Genomic DNA, 26,633 nt, shown 5'->3' on the forward strand with positions numbered 1-26,633 from the left:
TATATACAATGTTACCGTAGCAACAATTTTAGTTGAGTCTGTACAGTCTGAACCTCTTCACATAGAAACAGCTCATGTATGAATACACATCATCATCGCAATTTCTCTCCATGTTCCGTTTGGAAAAAAATTCATTTCTTTAAAAAGTAATATCTTTGGAACTAAACGGTGGAAAAAATTTATTTTTTTTTTAAATTATCCCACATTCATATTGTATACCCCACTGGTTTTTTATTAAAATTGTAAGATCCGTTCTATTGTTATATATTAAAATGTGATGAAAATGCCATCCTTTCACGTGGTGTATAGAAAAAATGCTATTTTTAATTATAAATAACTGTTAAACTAAACGGTGAATCGACTTCAAAATTTCGTAATCGATAGATATTAACTCCGTCTGCAACATATTAAAATTTCTAAAAATTCGTAAGAATTGTGAAAAACGATAGAACTACCTTAATCAAGATGTCCCATTAGAAATCTCGTATACACCTTTCTGGCCGATCGATTGACGATTACGATACGAATCTAAAACAAGTTTCAATCACGCAGCGTTTTATAACAGGAATACACGCGCGGGAAAACTGCTTCGCGGGAATAATAACGATTTGAAATATGCCTGTAAGACTTAACTCTCGCGCGCGCTCACATCTGCTGCGCGGCCGAGCGCTGCAATTTTGTAATAAACTTATCGGGTTGATGCGATAATTATCGCGCATCTGGCAAGGCCGATTCGCGTGATTACCGAGAGTAATCCGCGAAAGGGGGAGGAACGGACGGAAATCGGGATGGAGCACCTGTAGGCGCGGGATAACTTCTCGAACGCGCGTTATCTATGGTTCGGGACCGGCGTGGGTTTCGACCGCAAATGACGGGATAAAAGGGTCCTCGGCACGACAGGATGCAATTACGGCTTTACGTAGCATTACGGAGAGAGAAGGAGAGACGCCTCAGCGCTGCGGCGACTCCATTTAAAGTTTAAGTGAGACTTAAATTAAAATCCATCTCGTAACGATTACGCGCGCGGTGACACTCGCACGATAAATTTCCACTTAGACGACGATGTACCTCGCTTTTTAATATCTTCACTACTTTCTTCGATATGAATTTTCCCGTATGTCATTTTACGAGTTGTTTGTTCTATTAATTTGCTGCATTTTTTTTATATAAATATAAATTGAGTGTCAAACAGGCAATAAGAGCCAAATCGCGGATGACAGTGCGTTATCCCAACGAATTGAAATATGGGATAACGCACTGTCATCCGCGATTTGGCTCTTATTGCCTGTTTGACACTCAATTTATATTTATATAAAAAAAATGCAGCAAATTAATAGAACAAACAACTCGTAAAATGACATACAGGGAAAATTCATATCGAAGAAAGTAGTGAAGAATTGAAATATGAGATAACGCACTGTCATCCGCGATTTGGCTCTTATTGCCTGTTTGACACTCAATTTATATTTATATTTATATTACAGAGCCTTGTTAAATTCTTAATTTTTTTTTTATTATATGTACTTATTTGAATGTGATTCTATTTAATTTTAGATTTTAAATTCTGTTAAAAAGATGAAAAAAATATACGAATATATTATGCGCAATCGAGGTATTTCGATGTAGACGTCGAAAGGAATTGTGTCGGTCGTACTCAATTACCGAAACGAACGCTTTTCGTTACATTTCAAGATTTCAGAATGGAATTCTAAGCACGTAGTACCGCGCACTGTACTAATAAAAGAGCCTAGCATACCTGAATGTGTTGGCGAAGCGCTCGAGGTGTACGAATCGGCTGTTCGCTTGCGGCACTGGAATTCTTCCTGTTGCGAGATGAGAAAAAGAAGCTGAGAGAAATGCGCAGAGAACTTTCTTGCTTCTCTCTCTTTTTCTCTCCGCAAATTCGGCTAGTGAAAGAATTCAGCATATCTAAAAAAAAAAAAAATTTACATGAAATTTTTATCAATACGATCAACGCGTATAATATAATAATTATATGAATTATTCACAGTTGTAATTTTAAGACCGAATTAATCGAATAATTATCTTCTTTTTATAATATTGTATTAAAAAACGAATACACGCGCCGATGTATAGGTATAGATTATATTTCTTTTTATTTTCTACTAGACGCTAGGTCCCCGTTTCGACGTGATAAAAAAACGGGGTAGCAATTTTCTCTCCACTATACTAGACCAATCCCGCAGGCGTGTTTGTCTAACCGCAAATATGGGTTCGAAATATTTTTCGAAGAAATCACACGTAACCGATCTGCTCGAGAAGAAAGTTCATCATGGGATTATTTACTGACTGATTGAGCGAGTTATCTCAATCTTCGTTTATGTACTTTCCACGATTAAACTTTGTATGCACAATATTGTTATATTTTTAATTATTAATTATTAGGGATGATAAAGGAGAAAAAATTATCTAATTTAATCTAATTTAATTGAAAAAAGTTATATTCTCTTGTTAAAATTGTACGACCAAATGTTAAAAATTAGATTAAAGATGATTGTCGATGCGTATTAAAAATGAAACGAAATAACAAACTAGGCTTTCCTGACAAAAGCCAGATCAGATATCTACTCGCGTTTCCGCGATATTTTTTTCTTTTCCGAGATGAGAGATAGATCATCCCTTGCGATTGGTTTTATCGTTTTCTCTCTGGATAAAATTCGGAAAAGAGTCTCTCTTCCCGTTGGAACGAAATGCTCCAAGACGAGTTTTACGCATTTGAGAATTGAAAATAAAATGATATATCCACGATATAAAAATGATTGAAAGATGTTAAAAATTTCTGAACGCAAGTTGATTAAAAAAAATGCTTTATTATTTTTTGAAATGGAAAATGATTATATAAAATTAGAGTTTTTAAAATAAAACTTTTTTATACAATTTTTAAAAAGTGGACTTTTCTTACACAACTTTTTATATATTTTACTAATTTTATTTTTTTTCCTGATATACTCATTGAAATAAAAGCAATATTAAAAACATTTTTAATAATAATATATATATATTATATGACTATATCTCTGTATACATTTTTATGAGATAATAAAACCTTGTTGAGCAAAATGACTTCACATATCTTCTTTTCTATCTGAATAAGAAATAAAAAAGTGCTCTAAATTAATCGATCATAGCATATCCCGCAAAGGATTTTTTATTTGAGATATAGGTTTCGAATTTCAGTGTTTGCTTTAGTAAGACTTTATTTTCCTGCGATTATGTTGATTTACGAGTGTCATAAAGATCAAAAGCTACATCAAAATTCTAATTATACAAGTGGCGAGATTCGGTCAGGGGTTAATTAATATCCGGCGGCCCATAGATCCGAAAACGTTTTAATTCGCCCTTAAGTGCCGGCGCGGCGGCGAACGCCGGAGGACTCGCTGATACTATTTCGATTAATCGCTAATTGCGGCGATCATCTTTACGAAAACAACTCGGGGCACTGACGTGGACCAGCTACGGCTTAATAACAGGAACCGATCGTGGAATTTCATACGGTGGCTGAGCGTCGTTATTAACTATCGGGAGGTTATCCGATCGACCCGATACACCACAGCCAACTCGGATTCAGCAACATTCTTATCCATCGATCAAACCTTGCGCTTCGCGCGAGTTGAATTCTCATAAATCACACCAGCCAGCCGAGATTTCCGCTGGCTCGGCAATGAAAGCATTAAGAAAATGCTATCGATCTTGAACTTAATAAACTCGATACAGTATTACTTTTACATAGTTGTTGAATGTAACAATGTTCAACACTAATCGATCGGAAGGCGATTATATATATTTTCTAAAGTATTTAAAGACAGGGTAAAATATTTTGTAAAAATATAACGATAGTTTAAACAATTTTATATTCTATTGAAGAGGGAAACGTGACTTTGGAAACAATAATTTTGAAAAAATATTGAAGTGCGATTGAGACTTAATAAAAACACATCAATCCCCCATATCTCATTTCCGGTAGACAAACGAACTCTGGTAACGAGAAGATATAGAAGAGCATACAAGACTATAAATTGAATCGGACGAATTGAAAGAAACAAGCATCCGCTCGTGATGATTTGTCCGGAAGCAATAAATCGTCTCGTATCTTGCATTTCAGTCACCGTTTGCTCAACGCTTTAGCGATAAGGATTTATTTAAAATAATTTTTCGCATAAGAATAAAATTAATTATTTTGTTAAATATATGTATTGCTATTTTGTCAAAATCTATGTACTTAATTAACAAGTTCAAAAAATCTCAATATTATCGTTATTTTGAATTATATCCTTTGACTAATTGATTAGATCTTGGCTCCTTCTTTCGTTTTTAATCGATTAATATTTCAACTTTAATAATTACGCTTGCTACTTTAAATGAAAGTAAAACCTTGTTTTTTTCTCTCGCCGGTTAATCGATCGAAGCGCATTAATTAACGCGGTGTAAAAATCGCGACAGCGATTCTCGAAGCAGAATACAGCAACGTCAGCATCCGAGCGAGAGAGAGAGAGAGAGAAGAAGGACAAAGAGCCCGAGAAAAAGGGTCGCGAGCAGAAAATAAGGCACGCTTCTCCCAGTTGAAGACACGCGGGATTATTGGGTCGAGAGAATCGTCGAAGAAAGGGTGGGGATTGAAACTGCAAACTCTCTGCGTTGATTTCACCCCTAGCATCTACAAATCTACACCGCGTTTCCTCTTTTCCTCCTGCGCGTTTTCAATTATTCCGTTATATTTTCGAGATGTGAAATAGGCCAATCGATTCTCGAAGAGCTAGAGGAAGTTACGGCACGATTCTTACCGGAATGCTTCTTCAGCATCTCGAGAATTCAATGCGCGAGCGATCGACGCGTCGGAAGTGAAATTACCGAAACATACCAGCGTTAGTGAATTTTTCTCGATAAATTCATCAAGAATTAAAATCATCTATTACAGAAATGTGAATTTGACGAGAATAATAATTTAATAAAAAATGAGAAGTTAAAGATATAAAGTTTGAGCGGAGAGAAGAATCCTCATAATCGTGTTATATTGCGTTTCTTCAGTGTAATTATATTTCCGAGAATACCTTTGTGTAAATTTATTGCTTAACCAATAAGAGAACTGCTATTCATTATCCTTTTTGTGCTAATGAACTAACTTTGGAAGAAAGTTTGAAAGAAACTTTTGCGCGCACATATACACACATACACATATACAGCAAGATTCACGAGCTGAAAACACTTAATCCTATAATAGAACGAAGAGCACCTATAGATGCTAAAACTTTTAATTTCACAAGTATTATCTGTTGGTATACAATATCAAGATTTAGCATTTTTATAGATATTATTTTAACTTATATCAATTAATTTCATCTATTAATTAAATCTATTAATTGTTTTTGACACAAAGACCATTTTGTATAGAAATTGTAGAAATGAATCTCACAATCATATTTTTCCATATAAAAATAATAAATTTATCGAGTTTTTTCTCTTTCCAAATTCCATTGAAATTCAAACATCAAAAAGATTCGAAACTACGGAAGTATAGATAATAAAAGTTCAATCTCCACATCAATCGCGCACACATGTAACAACATTTTTTGTTACATATAAAAAGTGATTTTAGCGAGTGTGAAATATACCGTAAAACTATTTTCTACCTGAAATAAAAAAAAAAAATAGATTCAAACTTCGGGTTGTGATATATGAACTATTTCATAGATATACATATATGTACAAAAAAAAATTGAATTTTTTTTTTATTAATTTGCGGCTTGCCAAAGGTATAATTTAATGGATTTGTCAAAAGGTGGATGTGAAATTTGAAAGTCGCAGAGTTGAAATCTTTCCAATTATAGTATCGGGTGGGCAACCGCAAGAGGAACAAGGGAGAGAACTCGAGGACCGTCCGATAACGAAGACGACCCCCTCGAGACCGCGTTCCTGCCACGGATCGGATGAATAAACTCGGGACTAATTACCGCGATAAGTACGGCAGGAGCTTCGTTGTTCCACGAAACTCCGTAATATTAACGAGCTGCGGCTGCGTGCCACGACGCTTCGATGCTTCAATCGCGGAGGAATACCTGAAATGTCTAGCCGCAGCAACCGAGATAATATGTATGGGCGTCGCACTTGCGCCGGGCGTTTATTACCTCGCAGTAATGCGTAATTAAAGTAGGATGGATGGCATTTAAGGCATACCGATCCCGATGCTGGTGGGTGTATCGCTGTCTGTTGAAAGAACGTTGTGATTTAACCGAGCGCGACGTTTATTAATCGACTCGCGTGCGTTTTATTCATATTGCAGCTATGCCTCCTTCCCAAGCGATCATTCATATCCTTGCATAAGTAAACTTAGGTATTTAAGTTTCTATTTGCATCGCGGGAGAAAAGAGTAACTGAAATCAATCACCTCGCAAGGATAAATTAACTTTTAACATCTTTCCGTATCTTTCTTGGGAAAAATTTATGGGAAAACTTGAGAGAATGTAGATTCTTTAATTGAGTAAGCTTGTTAAAATTTTTAAATTACTATATCATATATTATATATATATATATAAAAAATATATATCTTTTTATACTTTGTATATTCTACGTAAATACATATTTTAAATGAAATTGCCTTAATTGTTTCGCATTAGAGCTTGTAGATGTAAGAGCTTGTTATGCAGATGGTATCATTTTTGTAAAATTTTCCCGGTATGTCTGAGAAAGCATCACGCGAAAAATGCAAAAATATAGTACATATACTGACCTCCTTCGTATCCTCGCTTTAAGAAAAAGAGAAAAATATGTGCTTCAACGTTATTATTCTCGCACGCAATACACGTAGACGTATAGGTTGAATATAATGAAGGAGAGATTTCTTTTCTCAAAATAATTACGGCTGCGTCGAACTCTAATTACGATTACGGCATTCTAATGACGATAATGCCGGACGATTAATGCAGGATTGCAGAAAGGGAAAAAAAAATCTCGGCGCATGCGAGAGAGGGAGACAGAAAAATGGAAGCAAACGGTAGAGTCATAAAATAATGTTGCGTCTCGTGTCTCGCTCGTCGACTAAAATTACTCGCGTTACCTGTTTCAGTGTGCAACTGCAACCTCCACGCGAGAAAGTGTAGATTCAACATGGAGCTGTACAAGCTGTCGGGCCGTGTCAGCGGAGGCGTTTGTCTGCAGTGCCGGCATTTTACGGCAGGAAGGCACTGTCATTACTGCCGCGAAGGTTACTACAGGGACCCGGCCAGACCGATCACGCATCGCAAGGCCTGCAAACGTAAGTGCCCCCCGACCGACAATTACATGTAAATCCAACAAAGACACGGCGACGCGACGCGTCGCGCCGAGCAATTATGCGCGCCGAGCTAACCCCGAGCGTGCGATTACTCGCGTGCTCGTGGCACGCTTAATTACGCGAGTGTGACGGGACCGTCGAACTTGCCGAGTCGTCTCGCCTCGCATTATTAGACAACGATAATGACGTACACGGGGATTTCTAATGCTTCCTTCTCGACGCGCGTGCCTTTAAAAGCGCAGCATGCACAGAAAAAACAGTATCCTTGAGAGAATGCAAATATGTCTTGATTCAAGTATATTTTATCCTTATAATAGTGCCAAATATAAATAATTTTGGATAAAGGATCATTTATCCTTAAAACAAAGTGCAAAATATTTATTGGTTCAAGCTGAAATTTACTTATAAATATCGCAAGGACAAGTGATGACAAGTGTGCATCGGATATAAGCGGTACTTTCAAATATATATAATAATTCTTAGTTCAAATGTGACTAAGTTTGTTTTTATCACATATGCGATTTTTAAAACAAGAATATATCTTAAGGATAAAATATACTTTACACAAACTTATTTATTATTAAGGCAGATGAAAATTTGTGATTACAAAGAGCATTCTATGCTTAAATCAATCAAATAGCGTTCAAGAATAAAAATATACTTGAATCAAGGATTCCTTTTTTTCTGTGTGCAAATCAATCACGTAATCAAAATTTATTAGAGCATATTTCTCTGTTCTCTTAAAGATTAAAATTACGATTTTCGTTTTTATATTCTCATAATAATCTATTTTATTCTTAAAATCTATCATTTAACTAATATAATAATAATAATTAGAATCAACTATAGTTTGCTGTTCGTTCAATTGAACTTTACCAATAGCAACAAACTGCTGCGGCAGCATGCTGCACATGAAATGGCACAGACCTTAATGCGACATAATTTGTCAGGGTCTAATTAGAGGATTCTCTGCGAAACGATCCGCTTCCGATTCTACGCGAGAGAGATAATTAAGAATCTTCAGTATATCCTTCCCGCGCGAGATAAGGAGCGTAAATCATTTTCCTTATTTTTTTACGTTGATTTATATCAATAATAAAACTCTCGGACACCCATATATTATTTTTGAAAGAAGAAAAAGGAATACGTCATCTTTTATTATTCATTGCAAATTTTTCAACCACATACCTCGAATTCTCTCGCGCGCTAGAATTCGCGCGTAACGAACGACAGTGATCGATGCGTGAATGAAGGGAGAAAACTAGAATGACGCGCGGCTCTTCTTCGATCGGGAGAGGTCAGCGTTTTTTCCCAAAACGCTATCGGAAGAGGCCCCCCGGACCATTACCATTCGTCTCAGTCCTTTCGCGGTACTATTACAAAGTGGTTACCAGCTGAGCAACCCCCTAATCTCGATGCATTCAATTTATGTACGTTTGTCTAGGCCTACGCGGACCGCCGCGGGGATAACGATCTCCCGGTGCGAGAAAGCGCATCACATGAATGCAGCACCACGTATATATATAAGCATATATCCGAGAGCATAGTGCATCCTATAGTGTATAGGTCGTTCGTAACAGTACGGGCCGTAATGCTTGTCGGTTTAACCACGATGTACGAATATACCCGCTGTAACGGCGTAATGCCGTCATAAATCAGGAATCTGTGTCCCAAACGCGCCAGCCTTTCGAGAAAGGGTGCCCCTGCAAACTTGGCGAATCTCTCTTTCTCTTCTCCCCTTCGGTTCAGCCGCGGCAATTCCATCGCGACGTGTTTATATAAATATATATATACAAATATATATATTTACTTTTATACTTATATTTAATTTTATACTTATATACAATTAATTTTATACTTATATATATATATTTAATTTTATACTTATATACAAATATATATATATTTAATACGAAACGTTTGCAATAGAGGATTGTATGGAAACAAGCTGTCTTTGTCGTTAATTAGTGCGTTTGTAAATACGCACGGTGAACGAGTTTCGCGCGATCAACTATATGTGTCATCGGGCTTCCCGCGCATATTCTCGAACGGGGACTCAACTTGTCGCGCGGAGTCGCGAAGGTTAATTAACTCTTTGCGGTCTGGCACGTTTTTAATGTGTCGACCGGCATAAATATACCCGCCGCGCCAGTTGTAAAAGAGAGATGCACGCGCGCGAGCACGCAGTAAAAATTTTACTCGAGACTACCACCAGGTTGTTCAAAGGTGTCGGACATCATTCCGGCGCCGATGAAATTTTTTACGACTTTTTCAGATACACGCGTAAAGGTATATTAAAAAAAAAAGAGTTGCTTTGAAAATTATATACGCTAATTATCGTATTGTTACTTTCTTGTTGGACTGCGAAATTTTTTGTTTTACAATGTGAAATAAACAGATTATTGAGAAATAAGCTTAACAATAAAAGTAAAAAATTCAATTAAGTTGTCGTGGTATAGAATTATATGATATCAGAATTTTTACGCGTTATCATAATTAACCATCCACTTAAATTTAAAAATGTTAATCGAGTCATGGCGGGTCGGACCCACCTCTAGTGTCTCTGGCCGCAACATAAAATTCTAAAACTCAAGTATCGTGCCGAGGGTCTGCGCGTGCTCTCGCTGCCGAGAGATAACGAACGGTCTGTATTCTCGTTAGCAGCCGTGGCAGCCGTTAAGATAACAACGAGACACGACACTCATTGCGAACGGCCGCCGTGGAAAGAAGATTTAAGCTCGTCTTAGGACCAGCGTAAGTTTCATAAATTAATCCTCTCGGGACGAAGGAAAGAGACGGGAGGAGAACCATCGCCATCGGTGTTAGATCGCGTGGGACGGCGCGAGTGTAATTCCATTTTGATGCGTAATTTAAGTTTGAGCTTTAATCGCGCTCCCGACTTGAGATTGCCCCACCTTCCGTAACGATAATAAATTTGGGAATTAATCGGTCGACAGAATGATTCAATTTCGGCTTGATATAACGATGGTAAGCAAGTGTAATTCAGTCGGAAAAAAATCTTCACATCTTTATAAAGATATTTGAACTTGAAATTATTACTGAAAAAAATGTATAACATATTCTCGAATATGTAATAATTATAGATATATCGATGATTTTAAGAAAAGTTGACTTGATTTAATTATTGGTCTCCAAAGTAAAAAAACTGAAAATATATTCTCGAATATGTAATAATTATAGATATATCGATGATTTTAAGAAAAGTTGACTTGATTTAATTATTGGTCTCCAAAGTAAAAACAAAGCCGAATCACAAAATTATTTAATGATGACAGAATGAATTAATCAGTCGGAAAAAAATCTTCACATCTTTATAAAGATATTTGAACTTGAAGTTATTACTGAAAAAAATGTATAACATATTCTCGAATATGTAATAATTATAGATATCAGATATATCGATGATTTTAAGAAAAGTTGACTTGATCTAATTATTGGTCTCCAAAGTAAAAACAGAGCCGAATCACAAAATTATTTAATGATGACAGAAAGATTCAATTTCGGTTCGATATAACGATGACAAGCAAGTGTAATAAGTCGGAAAAAATCTTTATATCTTTATGAAGATATTTGAACTTGAAATTGTTACTGGAAAAAATGTATAACATATTCTCGAATATGTAATAACTATAGATATCAGATATATCGATGATTTAAAAAAAAGTTGACTTGACCTAATTACTGGTCTCCAAAGGAAAAACAGAGCGGGATCACAAAATTATTTAATGATGATTAATATGGCGCCAGGAAGATAAGATCTTTCCGGAGGAAAAGCAACTCCGATTGAATAATCCACCACGCCCTCTAAATAAATTTAAATGTATCATCGTGTTAAAGTAAGTTAAATAGTACGAGCGCTCCTATTTACATATCGCTACTCACTGGTTCATTTAAATAGACACGACTTAATATGATCGCTCTTGGTAAACTATCTTCGCGACATTAAATAATAAGTCTAATCGCATGCTAATGAATGTCTACTCAACTTGTTTGCGGATAAGAGAGAAGCACGCTTGAAAGGCAATGCATTTGCAAAGCACATTATTTGTTACATAAATAAGAGCTATTTACATCAGACGCAACATCGAATTGGACAGGATCAGGAAGCGTACGTTGAATCCTGCGTGAAACTAGATAGCAACAATAATATATGTCGAGTGCTGTCGAGCTGGTTCGAAGCGTCCTCGATGACGACGACGATGACCCTTGCTTTATAAGATATGTCTCACAAGATATTCGCGTGCTTCATCGCTTTTCTCAACATTCTACGTTATTACAAGCTCGAAACGCGCGGAAAATGCACATTTCTGCAATTTCTCGTTCCGCCGTTGCTCGGTATTTCTCTCGGTGACGTTTCTCTACGGTTAGTGAACTCCGGAATCGGTCCTGCTGTCCAACCCTCTCCCTGCCTCTTTCCACCCTCCCCGACGAACTCTCCCAAATCTCGTGCTCGACATTTCCGAGGGAAAATACGGCCCCCTGTCGACGTACCGTCAGGTCAGAACAGCGCCGCACGTTTCGAGATTTCCACGCGCTGACGAATGGAGAGTTATCCTCGATCCTCCTCCTAGTATCTCGTTTTCTCACTCCTTTTCCGCTTTACTTGTCCGCTTCGCAGCGTCTACCACTTGTCCCGGCCGTAAGCTCCTTCGCTTTGACTAGTCCCGAGGGATAAAGTCAGCACTTTCTTAGGAGCTACACTTTATATACGTGGGACGCGGATTCTAAATTAGATAGTGATTTATTGCTTATCGAGGCTTTCTCAATACTTTCTATTATTATATATCCAAGTAATTTGTCTTTATAAGCCCTAATCTGTTTTTATCAAACTTTTCATAGTACGTGTCATCTCTTTTTAATATTTATCCTTGATTTATTTGCTCGCTTAAAATTATATTTTTTTTCTTGTTAATTTATCTACTTTGCGTAAGATAATATAAATCAAAAATCAAAAATATATTTTTTTAATCAAAGAGTTTACTTCAAAGTAATGAATTAGTTTTATATGAAATATATAGTTATTATAATTTTTATATTTATTATCAACATCTGGACTTTATATACGTGTGACGCGGATTCTAAATTAGATAGTGATTTATTGCTTATCGAGGCTTTCTCAATACTTTCTATTATTATATATCCAAGTAATTTGTCTTTATAAGCCCTAATCTGTTTTTATCAAACTTTTCATAGTACGTGTCATCTCTTTTTAGTATTTATCCTTGATTTATTTGCTCGCTTAAAATTATATTTTTTTTCTTGTTAATTTATCTACTTTGCGTAAGATGATATAAATCAAAAATCAAAAATATATTTTTTTAATCAAAGAGTTTACTTTACAGTAATGAATTAGTTTTATATGAAATATATAGTTAATTTTTATATTTATTATCAACATCTGGACTTTATATACGTGGGACGCGGATTCTAAATTAGATAGTGATTTATTGCTTATCGAGGCTTTCTCAATACTTTCTATTATTATATATCCAAGTAATTTGTCTTTATAAGCCCTAATCTGTTTTTATCAAACTTTTCATAGTACGTGTCATCTCTTTTTAATATTTATCCTTGATTTATTTGCTCGCTTAAAATTATATTTTTTTTCTTGTTAATTTATCTACTTTGCGTAAGATGATATAAATCAAAAATCAAAAATATATTTTTTTAATCAAAGAGTTTACTTTACAGTAATGAATTAGTTTTATATGTAATATATAGTTTTTTTCTCAGATAATAATCCTTAAAGTTCGCCAGTAATAATTAATAAAAATTTTTGTTAATTTTTATATTTATTATCAATATCTGGACTCTTTTTCTGAAGATTGATTATATTATACCGACGTGTGTCTTGGCAACTAATTAGCATATCGTAAATCTTATTTTAAATCTCATTTTGGAAATCTCGGAATTACACGGTTCCATATGTTTTCCCGATGTGAAGTAAATATCGCAGATGAAACACGATCGCTCCACGGTTTCTCTCTCTTTTTATTTTCGATCGCTGTTCCTATTTTTTTATTTCTCTCTTTATTTCTCTGTTTCTCTCGTCTGATCTACAATTCTTCCCCTTACTCCGGTCTCGCGTACATTTGTCATAGGAATTTATTTTCTCGCTGTAGTACTACACAAGGAATTTATTCATAAAGTCCAGTTGATATCGCTGTTGTAAGAGGCTGCAATCAACAAATGCCAGTTTCATTATTCAAGATTATATTTTTTCATATCAATCTATTAGTATTTTTGTTCCCGCTCTTATGCATATTAATTTAATTGCTATCTAAGAAAGAATATTAATAGCGCGTGTAATATGAGATTAATAAAGAATATTGTAGAAAAAAAAGTATCTTTAGAATAAGACATGCAAGGAATTATCCTGCGATTATAAAATTTTTTCATCATAGATGTTAGATAATTTTCCTCTATGTTTACGACTATTAACTGTCCACTCGGCGTAAAATGAAAATCTCTCGCGACTCGCGAGATATATATGTACGAGATGGCCGACGATATATTGCATCGGTAGTAGAAACGTCCGATGGCGTCGTAATTTCACGGCTCACTAACGATCGGACTATCACAACGTGCCCACTGTTCGTCTAATCGCGTGGACGCGCGTTGCGAGAGCAGTCACGGACAATTATTTCTCGCGCGAAGGGTATATATTGCGACAAACCACTTTTATATGCGATCTTCGTGTCGTTGCGTGACACAGAATCACCATTCTACGTCTGGTAAAAATACCATTCGGCGCTGTCAGAAACGACGATATTCGATCGAGCACACACAGCCTCTCTATTCTATATATACGTCTTCCTTTTATATCTTATATATTATTTTACACGCTTGTATACGAAGCTTGTATCTATTGATCGCGTGTAATTACATCTTGCGAAACATCTATGCATAACAAACTCGCTGAAAATAATCGGTCTCATCAGTCTCCTTCGTTTAATTAAATCGAATGATCGGTGATTACAAATGAACGGTTGCCTGCCTGCATAATGTAACGTCTCACGGCGAATTTTTATGACCGCCGACGACCGGTCGGATTGTCGTTAGATATACGCGGTGTAGTATATATTAGAAACTTCCCCCGTGTTTGTAGAGTACGCGTGACCATGCCTGGAACGATACGCGTTTCAACTGTATCTACCCCCGGCTGGCACCCAAAGGCTTACCCCCGTGTTTACTCTAATCCCTCGGGCACCCTCGGGCAAGGGTTGCCTCTCAAACAGAATCGGTCACCGAGACGCTCCCACCCTCCGTGGCGCACCCTCCCGGGTTCTTCCACTCTGTCAAGACTTCGATCTGTGTGGCGCGCGCAAAGCGAAATTTCACGCAGTATTAAATTAACACGCCGGCGCTACGGCGGAATTCCTAACGCGACTGAGTCTCGGTTCGGTCGCCGTAGACAGATTGCGAGCCATCGGAGGGGTGACTTGCCTTGGATCGCCGAAAGTAATTCGTGCGTTTATTTCGCATGGGCGCCCGCGTTTGTTATTAGGGAGGGAATTCGAAGATACGACAAAATACGGACGATGAATTCCAAGTGAGCCGAATTGATGAGGCGATCGGATTCTTTCCTACGAAATGACAACCGATTCATTGTCGTGTTTTTCGATTCGAGTAATAGAAAAAAAATCTCGTTTTCGTCTGAACTTCGTTGAATTTCTGAGAAGAACCAAGTCCATCTACCGAATTGATGAATCTATTGCACTTTGCACTTTTATCTCGATGTAATAAATTCGTAGATGCGATATTCCGTGAAAAAAAAGAAAAGTTATTTCAAATGTTTGTGAAAAATTCCGATAATCATATTGTTTAATAATCATGACAACAGTGTCAACTAACTGCGCTTTTATCAAAGAATTTTTCACTTGAAAAGGACCAAAAACAGATGGTCGAAACGTTGTGGAAATAAAATAAAAATTTCTTAGCTAGTTTGGGTCGAATTTAATATATCGTTCCTAAAAAAAAAGAAAATAGTTACCGGTTTCCCACGATTTATCTATACCATGATTGCGGAGTAACGAGAGCAATTTAGAATCCTCTAGATGAGATATTCGCGACGTACGTGTTAAATCCGGTCATGAAACGTATCGGTGGCGTTTATCTCAAAGCTCAATCAATATTATTCCGCCGCGCGATAAACCTGCTTCGGTAGTCGTGCTCAAAAGCAGTTTCGATTCGAGAGACATTGACGAGTCGCTGTCGTCGTCGTTGTCGACTTCCTACTTGAGATATCGTGTCGTCGATCGCTAAAGGGAAGTGTCACGCGCTTGGTCAGTTCATTATATCGCATTAATCGAATGTCACGAAATTGAATTTCTCGAGGTGATCGTTTCACAAGCACTTTCTTTAATGCGCACTGACAACGAGACGGAGACTTTAAATATATTATAAAATGCACATGAAATTTATATTTAACATTATTTTATGTAAATTAAAAAACAAATTAGAAAGCTATTTAAATACCTCGAGAATTATTATTCTTGAAAATAAAAGATATTTATAACGAAAACATTTGATATAAAAATAAAAAGATGTAAAATAAAAAAATTTATTTATATATTAGATTATTTAAATAGAGATGCTTTATGACTTTCTCGATATAATTTTGTCAAAGTATCGCAAGCTGCTCGATATTCTCCGCGAAATAAGCGGAGCGTGTATGCACGCGCGTGGATATAATACCACGCTCGCACAAGCCGCAAAAGGTGCTTGAACTCGATACCAAAGTGCAAAGCTTTCCTTGCATACTCGGCACACGTTAGCATATTCATTACCCGCCACTTAACCGGGACTTAAACCTCCTGGAGCTTGCGGTGGGATCAGCACTATTAGTGTCTCTCCCTCTTTTCCCTATCCTTTTTCTTTGTGTTTCGCTCGGTCTTTCTCGCTCGTCGCCTCTTTTGCCGTCGCGAAACACACACTGGTTCTTCTCGCGGCTTTGTGGTGTTTGCTTTGTCTAATCACAAGTGGATTTGTAAGCCAGTCTTTGCGAGAAGGCGGAAGAGAGAGTAGAAAGCGGATTTGCTGGCGAAGTTACAGAAACGTGCTTCGCAAGTTTTATTTTCCAACCTTCTCTCTTTCTCTTTCTAATTTCTTCCATTTATAATAATAATGTTATATTCGCTTTTTTAAGGAAGAAATAATTAACATTTTGTTACGTTTCTGTAACATATTTAATATTAACACGACTCAAACGCGACTCTGTTCTATTTTGATTTTTTTTCTATATCTGAATTATCACATGATTGAATGAAATTTTTATTATTATTGATAATGATTTATTAAAAGATAGAAAATCATAAATTACTTTATATAATTCCAGTAAAACTCTCTTAAAGAGTTTATATGTCACTCTCTTATATATCGGATAGGGTGGTTAACTAGTTTCTCAAAGTTAAACGCGCAACAGCAGTTGCTCCAGCGGAAGAATGTGGAGCGATGGAATTTAGTTATAATCCAGTTTCGGACTAAGTTGTAAGTTTGTTAGCAAATTGTAATACAGTTGACGGCTAGCACCGCTTATTTAGTCTATACCGTGTGAACGTAAGACTTCTCGGTCATTCCACAAAGACGACTTCATCTTCGCGGGTAAATACAAAAATTTATTTCGTAACAAATACACATTTTATAGGTCTCTTTTTAATATTGCGTCAAAAGATCTATCATGATATATCATATATTTTATAGTCATTTCTCAACTTAAATTTATATAGCTCGAAAAGAGCTATCGAAGAAAATATTTCCCTTCTTATACATATATATTATTATATGTATTACGCAAAATTATTTCCATCGGCCAAAAAACAAATACACATTTTATAGGTCTCTTTTTAATATTGCGTCCAAAGATCTGTCATGATATATCATATATTTTATAGTCATTTCTCAACTTAAATTTTATTTCCCTTCTTATACACATAAATTATTATATATATTACGCAAAATTATTTCCATCGGCCAAAAAAAATCTCAATTTAATCGGAAAATATTCTTAGTATCTGACAACATTGAAGTTCGAGCTGATTTGTAAAGCTGATTCGATTTGCAAAAACGAGCGAAGCGAGAAAAGGTGAGAGGCGTATCTAGTTACCATACGGACACGAAAGTGCACTTGCCTATCCTCTTTTAATTTATTTGCGTGTTCTCTTTTGCACGAAACATTGCGTAACAAAGGGTCTTCGTAGCTCTGCTTGTAATCTTTCTCCTTCGTCGCCTTCGGTGCATTCGCGCCGCACTTAAGACCCGCACGCGCGAGTGTACTCTCGTATACTCCGATGTCGCGTTATAACACCGGATCTACCCGGGATTTTAACGAAGCCCCGGTATAAAATCCTATTGAAATTAAGTCCCGCTGCGCGTGGACTTAACAACCGTGGCGAAATAGCGTTGACGTTACCCTCGTCATTGAGGAAGATAATTCGACAATTGTGGGCTTCCTTGCACTGGAAAAAAAATTTTGTTGGATTAACAAAAATTCTGTTCGAAAATGGACGAAACGGAATTACTGGTTGAATCTACCAGAATTCCTTTTAATGCAACAAGCATCTTGTTTGTACAACAAATCAGTTTGTTGGTGCAAACAAGATATTTGTTGTATTAAAAGGAATTCTGGTAGATTCAACCAGAATTCCGTTTCGGTCATTTCCGAACAGAATTTTTGTTAATCCAACAAAATTTTTTTTTCAGTGTGGAAAAAAATATGTTATCCTCACACACAAATGGTTGATTTTTTTGTGCAGAAAGTATATAAATTGCCTTTTTTCCATCTTTTTTTTCTTTTGTATAGGTGATAGGTCTCGAAACAAGAACTCGTAAATTTTAATAGCTGCAATTTTAAACTGACACTTTACTACTTTAAAGAAGAACAAAGAGAGGTTAAAATTAATAAATTTTACGTTTCATGATACTTTAAATAATAATAAAAGATAACAATGAAATAATGTATTGAATAATTTTTCTGTAAATATTATAAACTAGGTTACTCGCAACATATAAATAATTTTTACTGCAAACAATAAATAATGTAATTAGATTGTTAATAAAGTTACGTTCCTCGATATTAATTCGGCGTTACGGCGATTTTTATTTTATGAAGCCCTAACTTTTTATTTAATATCGCAATAAGTACGAGCAAGAATATTTGCATTCGATGCATTTTTTGCTATGGATCGTGAGAGGGCACAATTTTGCTAGCTAAAAAGGGTCGCCTGTATGAGATTTGGTTAATCAGATTAGAGCAATTATCGTGCTCGGAAATGGAGTCAGCAATCTCGAAGGTCTCCTGCGAAAGGCGCAACCTGCTATAATCGTTTAATGTTAACGTGGAAGGCGAGTCCAATTAGAACTCGGATAAGATGCTTAGGGCAAACTTTCTTCGCGGGAACCGTTCGTGAATTTTCAGAAAAGATCGGCGGGAGAGCTTAGTGTACTGAAACTTCGACTGCTTTCGAGTAAATCATCCCCGGAGGAGATGATTCTCGATAAACAGCCGTGAAAAATAAGATGACGAAAAAACGGAGTAGAAGATGAGATACACGGGAAAAATTAATTGATTTTGATTAATTGTCGGAAGAACGCGCAGAAGAGAACGGATAATGAGAAACGAGACGCAAGGGACGTCGATATCGCGAATTATCAATCTCGCGTTGCGGAATTTGTCGTTTTATTTTATTGCATGACGCGCCATTTATCAAATCATGTTTACTCGATCGAAAGATTTTTTGAGATTTACTACGTAGACAAATGGAGAACTTTTTGAATCATAAATTCATCCTAAGCTTTTTATGATATTAATTATTTTCCTTTTAAATATTAATTTATATATATATATATATAATATTTATATATATCGAAAGAAAGGACAAATTTAATATATTTTTAACTCTATATATTTATTTTACTTTTTCCATCAGTAAAGTAAAGATTGTTCTTATTCTATTTATTTTTATTAATAAAAAATATTAAGTTTCATTAATAAAAAAAAGATAGCATATTTAATACTCCATATTTAAAGATGTTTTAACAAATTATGTCTCTCTTTTCCAATTTCTAGCAAATACACACAATCGGAAGTTATAATTAAATTTAATAGAACAAATACTAATAAACTCACGTGTCTCGTACACTGTAAACAAATTATTAAATTAATAAATATTCATTTCACTATTGCCTAATAAATCGGTTATGTGAAACAAATAAATATATACCTATTTTGAAAAGGATTTTCTTATATTAAAAATAAATATTTTTCCCATCGAATCAATATTATCATATTATTAGTTTCGAATAAATGATTTATTACGCAGTATATTGAAATAAATATTTATTCGAATTAAAATGAATTTTATCGTAGTAAGTCAAGGCTCTTATTAAATTCTAATAAATTTGATAAAAGGCTGTTAAGAGCAGTAAATATAAAAATTCAAATTATGTTAAAAAGTAAGTCATATATAAAAATAATATTCTTTAATATAATGTCTACTAATAAATTACAATAAAAGGTGACAAAAAAGAATTAAACATAAGTACTCTTTAAATACAAATATAAAGCGAACGTTTCGGTCAATATTTTGACCATTATCAACGCTGATTAAATTCTGAATTTAACAAATAATAAACGGTGAATTTAACAAATAATAAATAACAGCTTTTTATTAAATTTATTAAATTAATTTTTTTGTCATAGGGCGTACATATATTGTAAAATTGACACGTACTTCTTAGGACAATAACACGTATGTCCCGCTGGCGAATTCTCTCTATTATTTTTGCTGCTCTCGCTTTCCATCGACTTGTTTTATTACTCACCCTTAGAATCTCGCAATTATCGCGAATACCACCGACGAGCTTTACGACATATAACCGAAGCACGTCGCCCGCAACCCTCCTATTTATTACCACCGCGCGCATTTGCATGCGAATGTACTCGCCAATGCGCAAACGAATAAAAGCCGGGTTTACTGTTCGATTAGCGGGTAGCCACGACGCGGGTCTCCGTTGTACCGCAGCCGGTGACGAGCCTTCAAAACCTCCTATTACCCATCTATGTGTCTACCTGAACAACACTTTCAGGCGGGTCACGTATAAAGGTGCCCGTTCAAAAGGTATCGACACGCGCTTCGGGAATATAAATAATGCCCAACATATGTGACCGGTTTATAAACAAGATTACTCGAGACCCCTTTGATTTCTCACTGCAATTATATGTACATTGGATTATATCAGAACGAGAATCATATACGTGATCCGTTTACATTTTGCAACATCGATATATCTATGGAAGTATAAATTAATTGTTCTTATTCTATTTATTTTCATTAATAAAAAATATTAGGTTTCATTAATAAAAAAAAAAGATAGCATATTTAATATTCCATATTTAAAGATGTTTTAAAACAAATTATGTCTCTCTTTTCCAGTTTCTAGCAAATACACACAATCAGAAGTTATAATTAAATTAAATTAAATTAAATTATTAAATGAAATTAATATAATAAAATTATAAAATAATTATAATTAAATTAAATTAAATTTTTCGGATATATCTGTGTTTGCTAAAATCTAGCAATTTTCTTTTCTTTGTAAATTAATAAACGATTAATAGTTTTAATCAAGATCTATTTTTATTGGAAATACATGTAGATGACTTAATATCATTCTTGTGCATCTAATTATAATTTTTCCTCATTTACTGAAAATCGTGATAATTTTGATAACTATTTAAATGATTTTTTATCATGAATCTAATCTACAATACCACATAATTAGCTTAGTGGGAAATGTCAGTGTCTTTTGCATTATTCGTCCGTACTATTCCGAATTGAATAAAACGGAGAATACGCAGAACAATCTCGCGTAAAAGGATATCGTCGAAAGTAAACCGCGGCTCGTACAAGGGAAAACACAGAGGGAGGAAGGAAAGGCGGTAGATCTCTTCCCGTATATACACCTGGCAACAAGACATTCCGCCCGGATGTAACCTCCGTGATGTATAACATCGACAAAACGAAGAGAATCAGTGTCGGAGGAGAGCACGTCCGAGAGCAGGAGAAGCGGTCAGAAAGAGAAGGCGCGAGAGAGAGAAAGGTAGCGAAATGCGCACGAGGAGCTAAGAAGCGCATTATGTGCAGGTTGCAGACTCACCTTTGTTTGAACACGCAGTCTCTCAGCCTTCTTCCTCTTTCGTCTCCTTCTCTCTGCATGTTCCATTCTCTCTCTCTCTCTCTCTCTCTCTCTCTGTCTTTCTCACTTTTTGAATCCTTCACGGATACAAGCACACGTTTATGCTCTTATGCACCGGGATAAGTGTGCGTGAGCGCGTATTTATGTGTTCTGCTCGCACCCTGAGGGGGTTACGCGATTTATGCGTGTGCGTGCGACGATGTTGGTGCGCGCAGTGAAATTTATAAACGTGACGCGCACACATCTCTCCGTTTGCGTTGGAGAGATAGTTTTATGTCCGAGGAGCATCTCGCGCGCGAGTTACGGATGTGAGAGGGAAAGAGAGTATCGGCAAAAATATTCTTTCCATCTTCTTTTTTTTTTTTTTTTTTTTTTTCGTCTGATGGAATCTTCGCGAGCTGTGGTTTACTGATTTTCTTAAATTCCATTTCTGGCCGTTTCGCGCACACGTCTTGACCTTATAAACTCGACGCATAATATATACGAAAGTTTGATTTATATTTAAAGTATAGCTTTCGTATAGGAATAAATGTATAACTAGATGTATAATCTCTCAGATTTATAAAATTAATTAAATGCATGTCTTGAATTTTATATATCTACATTTCAGAAAATCAGAATAAATTGTATAGACGACGAGAAAAATTGTATGTCTTACATTTAAAAAAAAATGTATATTTTAATTTTTCTCTTGGAGAAATTAATTTCGGATAAATATACGTGTTCTCAATTTTACAAGTACCTAAAAGATAAGAAATGTAAAAATTATTTAATAAATATCGCAGAGGAAACTTTGGATAGTAAACATCCTCAGACGCGCACTTTATTTTATCTATTCGTCGAAAAACCTCGAACTTTTCGAAGGCGCGTGTTTTTTTGGACATCTGCGTCAATCGCGATGAATCTTCGCAACACGCGATGATGCAATAAAGTTTATCCGCGTTGTGTTATTCGAGTTAAGAGGACTAAGAGGGGATGAATTACGGTGGAATATTAATCCCGACGCGCGAGAGAGGATAAAGAGATTTAAAGTCCGCGATAATGGCTCTCAGCTTCTTTTTTTATCGCGTACGAATTATGTGCTTACATAACGCGCTGCTGAAATTAACCGCGTTGGGATTTCTCTTAAAAAGGAAAAGATCATCCTTGCAATTGGCGAAATTGGTGGTAGACTCGCAAACCGGAATCTTCTCTTTGAACGACGTACGTGTTCGCACACACTTCATCGTCGCGTAGAAATTTCGAAATACAAACGCGCGTGTTTATTCGAGCGTATTACATAAATATCGGGCGACAAGTGTGCGAGATTATTAATTGATATGAAACAAGAGCGGGATGGATGTCTCTCGTGCCGATCGCTCTATCTCTCTCAAGATCGCGGCTAAAGGATCACTCGTTGCAGGGGAGCGATTAATTAAATTAATTGATCAGAACTTGGCTGGACATATATGTGTGGAAATAAATATATATATATATATATATAATTTTGTGGCTGCAAACGCGCGATCATAATTCTGATTTTATTCGTCGCCCGCGTTTATCGCTCTGTTGCATTTATTACCGTTCGCACAACCGGTCGACGAATTTAAATTTAATCCCCCTGAATCAGACATCGATAATCGTTGAATAGCGCTGTCAGATACAATCATGTAAATCGCGGCAATAAGATTAATAACGTGGAATTCAACTCGTCACCTTTCTGTAACGCCCATTCGCTACGATCGTTTAAACAGATTTTCCACTATATACACTGTTTGAAATACTTGTCCCACTTTTTTCTGACCCTGTCACATTTTTCTGTCGCATTTAATTCTGCAATTGCCGCGGTTAAATAAATAAACAAGAATTTACTCCAACGATCACGACACTCTCGCGTCTTCATTGTCAGGTAAAATTGACGAAGTAAGAGATCGTGAAGAGAGACAGTAAGATCACGAGATCGCTTTTCTTCATCTCCTAAGAAGTCACTTTATACCTGACGTCTCTACGCGGTTGCGTGGCATCAACATTTCTGACAGCCGCGACGTGTTTCGAAACGCGTTACGTGACACGAGCCAATCCTGTCACGCGATACGTTCAAAACGGCTCAATCCGCTGTCCGAGAGAGTCGAGAGCACTTTGGCCACTGATACCCAGGGCACTTTGCTTCGTCATTAGCACCTACGAAAAAAAAGGTCCCCGACGCATCCGGCAATCCTGAGCTTCGCTTTCACGCCTGATGCACTTATACCCGAGTGCATCATCTACATCTCCCGATATGCTTGCGCGCGAGTATACATGTATACGGCTACGTGTAATTGCGCGCATAATTTAAGGGTACGGCACCGTGGATGTATACTACCGGGCAGAAATGTTGCAGAAGCGACCGATGAATATACATGCATGCCTTCGTTCTCGCGGAGAAAAGAGAAACGCACGAAGAAAGCACGAGAAAAGAGAAAGACTGAGGGTAAAATGCACAAAGAGAGTTGCGCTCTCTGAAAAGGGGAGCGAATGTAGTAGGAGATGAAGAAAGAAAAAGGAATGCAAAAGCGGAGGTGATACAGAGATGGAGGAAACGAACGCGTATTATATCGCGAGATATGTAGGAAGGAAATGAAGAGCGCGAAGACAGAGAGGTACTTTAAGGAAACCGATCTGTCCATTCATCAGCGGACGATTAAATTGATAGCTCGCTGCCACGCGAACGTCGGCCACGATTTTCAATGCCTTCGGCTACGAAATTATGTGTCCTCCGCTTTCTCTCGGTGTGCGCTTTTTCGCGAGAGATTTAGATTATTTCTTTGAAAAGGAAAAAAATGTATTTTCTTTTCTCCTCGCGCCGAGCCTGATTTATGGGCGCGATAATTCGCGCGCGATCGACTGAATGCAATGTCGAGAAGAGAAGAGGAATTTAGAGGGAGAGCTTTAATTTAGGGGGATGTTCCTTTAATTTAGACGATAATGAAAGCGACGCGATGCCGTATGCAAATGCTGGTTAATCTCTCGATCGCCACTTTTAATTTACGCTCGAATCGAAATTCTTTCTAGCGCCGCATTTTTATTAAATGCACGTAAATATAAATACAACGTCGCGAGATTGCCCAACACTAACAGATAGTGCTTAATGGAAGAGTCATTTCTTGACAAGACGAACATATCGTCACAAATGCGTCTATTATCGGACACTCTGTATAAGATTTGTATAAGCACTGCAAGTCTTTCGTGTGTATTCTATAAATTCATTTGCATCGTTTAGTGGCTTTAAAGCTCATAAAATTCCTCGAGATTCAATGATATCGCGCGACGATGAATCTTCAACCTATCTTGGAGTGCGCGTTAATAGATACATGTATACGGCTCTTCGCTCTTTTTCCACTCCTTCCATAACAATCACTCTTCTTTTCGACCCGAGTGTGACTAGTCACTGTGAATGAGACGAGAGAGAATGGGGGGATTACAGGTTCCCCCACAAGCCACTTAGGATCAATTAGCGCGAGGCACGAAGAGAGTGGGCGAGATGAGGAAAGGAAGAGGAATTGGAGAAAAAACGACGTGGAATGGGGCAGCGTGAAACGGAGCTGCGGATCCCATGAATGGAGACGTCATCGCTCGTAGTTTTGATTGGCCGCGCGTAGAGTGGCTGTGTGGAACACGAGACGTTGACGAGTGAGAAGGGAATCTGGACGAGTCGAGAAGGTTCGCGATGGGGAGAGTTGTTGCTGGCTGGAGAAACCCGTAATAAATACATGGGAGGGCGAAACCTGATAGTCGAGCCTATACCGCGATGTCTGTATGGTGTCGCGTGGCAAAGTTACTATGACGTTTGGCAACTGGAAAAAGACGAGAGAGAGAATATCGAATGATCTCGATTATTACTCGCAATAATCCCGCGCGACTGAGTTTTTGCGGTGCAAAAGTTACGGCGAAGTTCTTAATAGGTTTAGTAATATAAACTCGTCTTAATTCACGATAATGGCACATCTAGGTCGGATATGGAAATTAATTAAATAATACAAAAATTTTATATAGGTAATCTTTCTACCGGCAAAAAATGTGGGATATTTATTTTGATCAGTTTTATGATGGCGAAAGATAATATTTAATTAAGGTATATCAAAATTAATAAAAAAAACATGTGTATAATTTATATAACGCATCGGAGGTTTTAAAAAAAAAAAAATTCTGATTTTTCACCGATGATGATTTTTATACGCACAGGTATATCAAGGATAGGGGGAAAAATCACTTTCAACGTTAAACTCTTTAGAGGAGCACGAGGCTATTAATTTTTTGCTGCGTCATGATACTTTTCTTCGAGACGCGCAGGATGCATCGATATACGAGAGACAGAGGGAGAGAAAGAGAGAGAGAGAGAGAGACGATTTCTCAATGCAAATTTGTGGTCCTCCGGATTCGCTTCGTGATCTCGCGCATTTACTCGCATTTGAAGCGCGCTGACGAGGAGAGGGCTTCCTCTCTCGAACCGGTCGATCTCCGGGTGTCGAACACGAGCTGCGCCGTCTCGAGAGTTAATGACACAGCCAGGTTAAGCCCAAGTACTTTGCTGCGATGCGGTATCCATCATTCCGTGTCGAGAAAACGCATCCTCGAGAAAGCGCGGATCGATAGCGAGAAGGTCGGCCGATTACGAATAATTGGTGCCGATCGCGGCTATCTCTCTTTATCTCTCTTTTCGCGCAACGAAAGAAATCGACCGGCTCCTCGTGTAATTGGCGGGTTGGCAGCGGCGTTGGACGATCACGACGTATTTGGCGCGTAACCGAAAGGCTCAATTTGTCCAACGCCGATGAACGTCTATCTTCCGCCGCCGTGTAGGACATGGAAAGATTTATGACTCGAGAAGAGAACCGAATTGTGTTGTCGAGCATAGCGAAATTATTCCGAGTATGATTATCGATAATTGGCGGGTATGCCGACTGACTGTTCGCGAACGAATGAACGAACGCTCTTCTTCTTATCAGGGATTGGATCGCTCGCTCTTGTTCTTATCAAATGAGTTTGATCGATAAATCAATAATTTTTATTGCGTTAGTTGGTTTTCATTGCAAACTGCGCGGTATCAGTATTCTAAATAGTGTTCCCATTTTGAGAAAATATCGTTATTATATCTTGCAAAAGTTATTG

The 26,633-nt window shown here is 36.9% G+C and overlaps 1 protein-coding gene and 1 long non-coding RNA gene across 4 annotated transcripts in view; one reads left to right on the top strand and one right to left on the bottom strand.

The window, feature by feature from the left end:
* Positions 1–26,633, top strand: part of LOC114940207 (netrin-1) — a 192,249-nt gene that overhangs the window by 94,597 nt on the left and 71,019 nt on the right. The window contains exon 2 of the mRNA XM_029314740.2: positions 7,083–7,271. Coding sequence (XP_029170573.1) covers positions 7,083–7,271 — 189 coding nt within the window. The remainder of the gene's footprint in view (positions 1–7,082; positions 7,272–26,633) is intronic.
* The window catches only part of LOC114940208 (uncharacterized), a 114,068-nt gene that overhangs the window by 7,885 nt on the left and 79,550 nt on the right, over positions 1–26,633 (bottom strand). For 2 of the 3 annotated variants that reach the window (XR_014924298.1, XR_014924299.1), the window contains one exon: positions 1,757–1,929. This is a non-coding gene — a long non-coding RNA (uncharacterized LOC114940208). Of the gene's footprint in view, positions 1–1,756; positions 1,930–7,073; positions 7,258–26,633 lie in introns of those variants that run through there. The other variant, XR_014924297.1, reaches the window with a different exon arrangement.

The sequence above is a fragment of the Nylanderia fulva genome, unplaced genomic scaffold (assembly GCF_048542155.1).
Source record: "Nylanderia fulva isolate GAGA-0341 unplaced genomic scaffold, ASM4854215v1 Scaffold16, whole genome shotgun sequence".
Taxonomy (NCBI): Eukaryota; Metazoa; Arthropoda; class Insecta; order Hymenoptera; family Formicidae; genus Nylanderia; species Nylanderia fulva.